The 3647-nt window shown below is 35.6% G+C and overlaps 1 protein-coding gene across 1 annotated transcript; it reads left to right on the top strand.

The window, feature by feature from the left end:
• Nucleotides 1–239: 239 nt before the first annotated feature.
• LOC116141089 (40S ribosomal protein S5-like) lies at nucleotides 240–3178 on the top strand. The gene is made up of 5 exons (XM_031426631.1): nucleotides 240–390; nucleotides 486–592; nucleotides 1329–1600; nucleotides 1756–1959; nucleotides 2940–3178. The coding sequence occupies exons 2-5, from the start codon at nucleotides 491–493 to the stop codon at nucleotides 2992–2994; spliced, it is 633 nt and encodes a 210-aa protein (XP_031282491.1). The 5' UTR covers nucleotides 240–390; nucleotides 486–490; the 3' UTR covers nucleotides 2995–3178.
• The last annotated feature ends 469 nt before the right edge of the window (nucleotides 3179–3647 follow it).

Raw genomic sequence — 3647 nt, 5'->3', positions numbered from 1 at the left:
TTATATTTAATTAAAAAAAAAAAAAACCCTGATTATAGTAATCACAAATAATTTCCTATTTATATGTTCTAGATGTTAAATTAAATTATTGAAAATCATTAAGTGAATATTATTAATTATAATAACATTTATTAAGGCAATGCCTGATATAACTAGGTCTCTGTAAAATCCTCGTGTCGACCAATGAATAAAGCACTAAATAGTCAGCATGTACCCGAGCACACCCAATCATACCCAAACCCTAGTGACTCTTGAACACGCCTAAAAAAAGCCGAAACCCTAAGTCCTTCATTTTCCATTCGCCAGTGAGAGGTTCATTGTGAGCAGCTGCACCTTCAAAAATCCTAATCCTCTACCTCAGACTCCGTCACGAGAGCTCTACGACTGCAGGTCTCTTCTCTCTCCGCCACTTTCTCTCCTTCTGTATATCAATCTCCGTCACTTTCTCTCTCATTGGACTGAGTTTTGTGTCGTTTTGTTTACAGGTAAGATGGCGGCAACAGCTGTGGCACCGGTGCAACCGTCTCTGGACTCAAATCAGCCTCAGTACGATGTGAAGCTCTTCAACCGCTGGACTTTCGACGACGTTCAGGTTTCAAAATTAATCTCTTCTCAGTTACGATTTGTAGAGAATCTGTTTTGCATTGTTTTGTGATGTTTCGTCGATCTGTTTTGGTTTCACGAGTTTTGTTGTGAAGAGGATTGTGATTTCGAATTGTAGAGTCGAGGTGTTCTGTTTTTATGATGTTTTTAAGAACTGTTTTTGATTGAATAGTCTTATTGCCCTTGTTAAGGATCTCGTGCACTGGCAGATTTGTTTTTGACCAAATACGTATGAAGGACTGTGAAAGAGGTTAAATGAAAGTTGTAAAATAAACTAATGTTTGTTTGAAGCTTCATGTTTTTAGAATAATCACTAGGTTATGTTGATTATTTACTGATTTGCTAATGAATTTTCTTGGCTTTTTGAATAAATGTAAAGAATAGTTGTTGAATTTAGACTATATCTGGATGACTAGTGATATTACGGTATTCAAGGTCTTTTCATTTGTTAGATTGACAGTATCGTTTTGGGTCTTCTATCAATAACAGTAATGAAATCATTGTATTCAGATACCATCTTGGATTAATGTGAAGAACTTGCTTGCTTAACATGTGAACCCACTTTCGAATCTTGCTCTGTAAAGATATGAATGACAGGCTTTTCATTGTAATTTGGACTGTATGATTTTATAACTAGCAATTGATTTTCATTGTAATTTGGACTGTATGATTTTATAACTAGCAATTGATTTTCATTGATGTATCTGTTTGGTGTTTCCATGTAGGTTGTTGACATTTCATTGAGTGATTACATTGGAGTCCAAGCTGCCAAGCATGCCACCTATGTGCCACACACTGCTGGTAGGTACTCCGTGAAACGTTTCAGGAAGGCCCAGTGCCCAATTGTGGAGAGGCTTACAAACTCTCTCATGATGCATGGAAGAAACAATGGTAAGAAATTGATGGCTGTTAGGATTGTGAAGCATGCCATGGAAATTATTCACCTGTTGACTGACCAGAACCCAATCCAAGTTATTGTTGATGCTGTCATCAACAGGTAGGGAAGCTGGCTTACAGTTTTGTAGTTTATCTTAATTGCATTTCTTGTATGGATAATTGGGTGGTTGTGAATTTCTCAGTTTGCCCTTTTAGATGCTTGTCCTTGTCACTATACTGATCTAATGTTCTTTTCTTCTGTTTCCATTACTACAGTGGTCCTCGTGAAGATGCTACCAGAATTGGATCAGCTGGTGTTGTTAGACGTCAGGCTGTGGATATTTCTCCATTGAGACGTGTGAACCAGGCCATCTATCTTCTCACTACTGGTGCTCGTGAATCAGCATTCAGGAACATCAAGACAATTGCAGAGTGCCTTGCTGATGAACTTATCAATGCTGCAAAGGGTTCATCAAATAGGTAATCAAGGCCTAGATTACTAGTTTCTCTTGTCTGTATGTCAAATATTTNTTGGATTAATGTGAAGAACTTGCTTGCTTAACATGTGAACCCACTTTCGAATCTTGCTCTGTAAAGATATGAATGACAGGCTTTTCATTGTAATTTGGACTGTATGATTTTATAACTAGCAATTGATTTTCATTGTAATTTGGACTGTATGATTTTATAACTAGCAATTGATTTTCATTGATGTATCTGTTTGGTGTTTCCATGTAGGTTGTTGACATTTCATTGAGTGATTACATTGGAGTCCAAGCTGCCAAGCATGCCACCTATGTGCCACACACTGCTGGTAGGTACTCAGTGAAACGTTTCAGGAAGGCCCAGTGCCCAATTGTGGAGAGGCTTACAAACTCTCTCATGATGCATGGAAGAAACAATGGTAAGAAATTGATGGCTGTTAGGATTGTGAAGCATGCCATGGAAATTATTCACCTGTTGACTGACCAGAACCCAATCCAAGTTATTGTTGAAGCTGTCATCAACAGGTAAGGAAGCTGGCTTACAGTTTTGTAGTTTATCTTAATTGCATTTCTTATATGGATAATTGGGTGGTTGTGAATTTCTCAGTTTGCCCTTTTAGATGCTTGTCCTTGACACTATACTGATCTAATGTTCTTTTCTTCTGTATAAATTACTACAGTGGTCCTCGTGAAGATGCTACCAGAATTGGATCAGCTGGTGTTGTTAGACGTCAGGCTGTGGATATTTCTCCATTGAGACGTGTGAACCAGGCCATCTATCTTCTCACTACTGGTGCTCGTGAATCAGCATTCAGGAACATCAAGACAATTGCAGAGTGCCTTGCTGATGAACTTATCAATGCTGCAAAGGGTTCATCAAATAGGTAATCAAGGCCTAGATTACTAGTTTCTCTTGTCTGTATGTCAAATATTTTTTGCTGTGTTAAATTGATTTTATGCCCTTGTATTTTTCAGTTATGCCATCAAGAAGAAGGATGAAATTGAGAGAGTTGCCAAGGCCAATCGTTGAAAACTTATATTAGAGAATCAGAAAACACTTTTAATGGTTTTGATGAGTACTTTATGAGAGTACCTTTTTTGTCTCATGGACATGCTATGAATGCTTTATTGTTTTCTATTTTTATGTTCAATTGGATGTGGTTTTTTTTTTTTTTGAAGTTTTGATAATCGTATATTAAGGATGTTTTTAGTTACTTAGTTTTTGCTTTTATTCTGCTACTAAATCATTCAATATGTTATATTTTTGCTCTATATTTCCCATTGATTCCATGGAATAAATTATATCTTACGACCAATGTTCATGAAGATTTTCAGATTCATATCATGTTTCAAAAAAAATAAAAAAATAAAAAAATCTGCTACTATATCAGTTAATATTTTATATACTTTGCTCTATGTTTCCCATTGGTTCCATGGAATAAATTATATCTTACGACCAATGTTTATGAAGATTTTCAGATTCATATCATGTTTCAAAAAAAAAAAAAAAAAAAAAAACAGTAAGCTAAATTTACATGAAATTATGAGTCAAATAAAAACGTATTATGTATGGTGTTTAATTTTCAATCTTTAAATAATAATATAATAATTGAATCTAATAAAATCGTCATTATATGGGATGCCAATTTCCTCTCAAAGCCCAATCTGATCCCATCTTCTGTC

The sequence above is a fragment of the Pistacia vera genome, unplaced genomic scaffold (genome assembly GCF_008641045.1).
Source record: "Pistacia vera cultivar Batoury unplaced genomic scaffold, PisVer_v2 Contig392, whole genome shotgun sequence".
Lineage (NCBI taxonomy): Eukaryota > Viridiplantae > Streptophyta > Magnoliopsida > Sapindales > Anacardiaceae > Pistacia > Pistacia vera.
The sequence above is the reverse complement of the archived record's forward strand: the minus strand, read 5'-3'. Positions and strand labels throughout refer to the sequence as shown.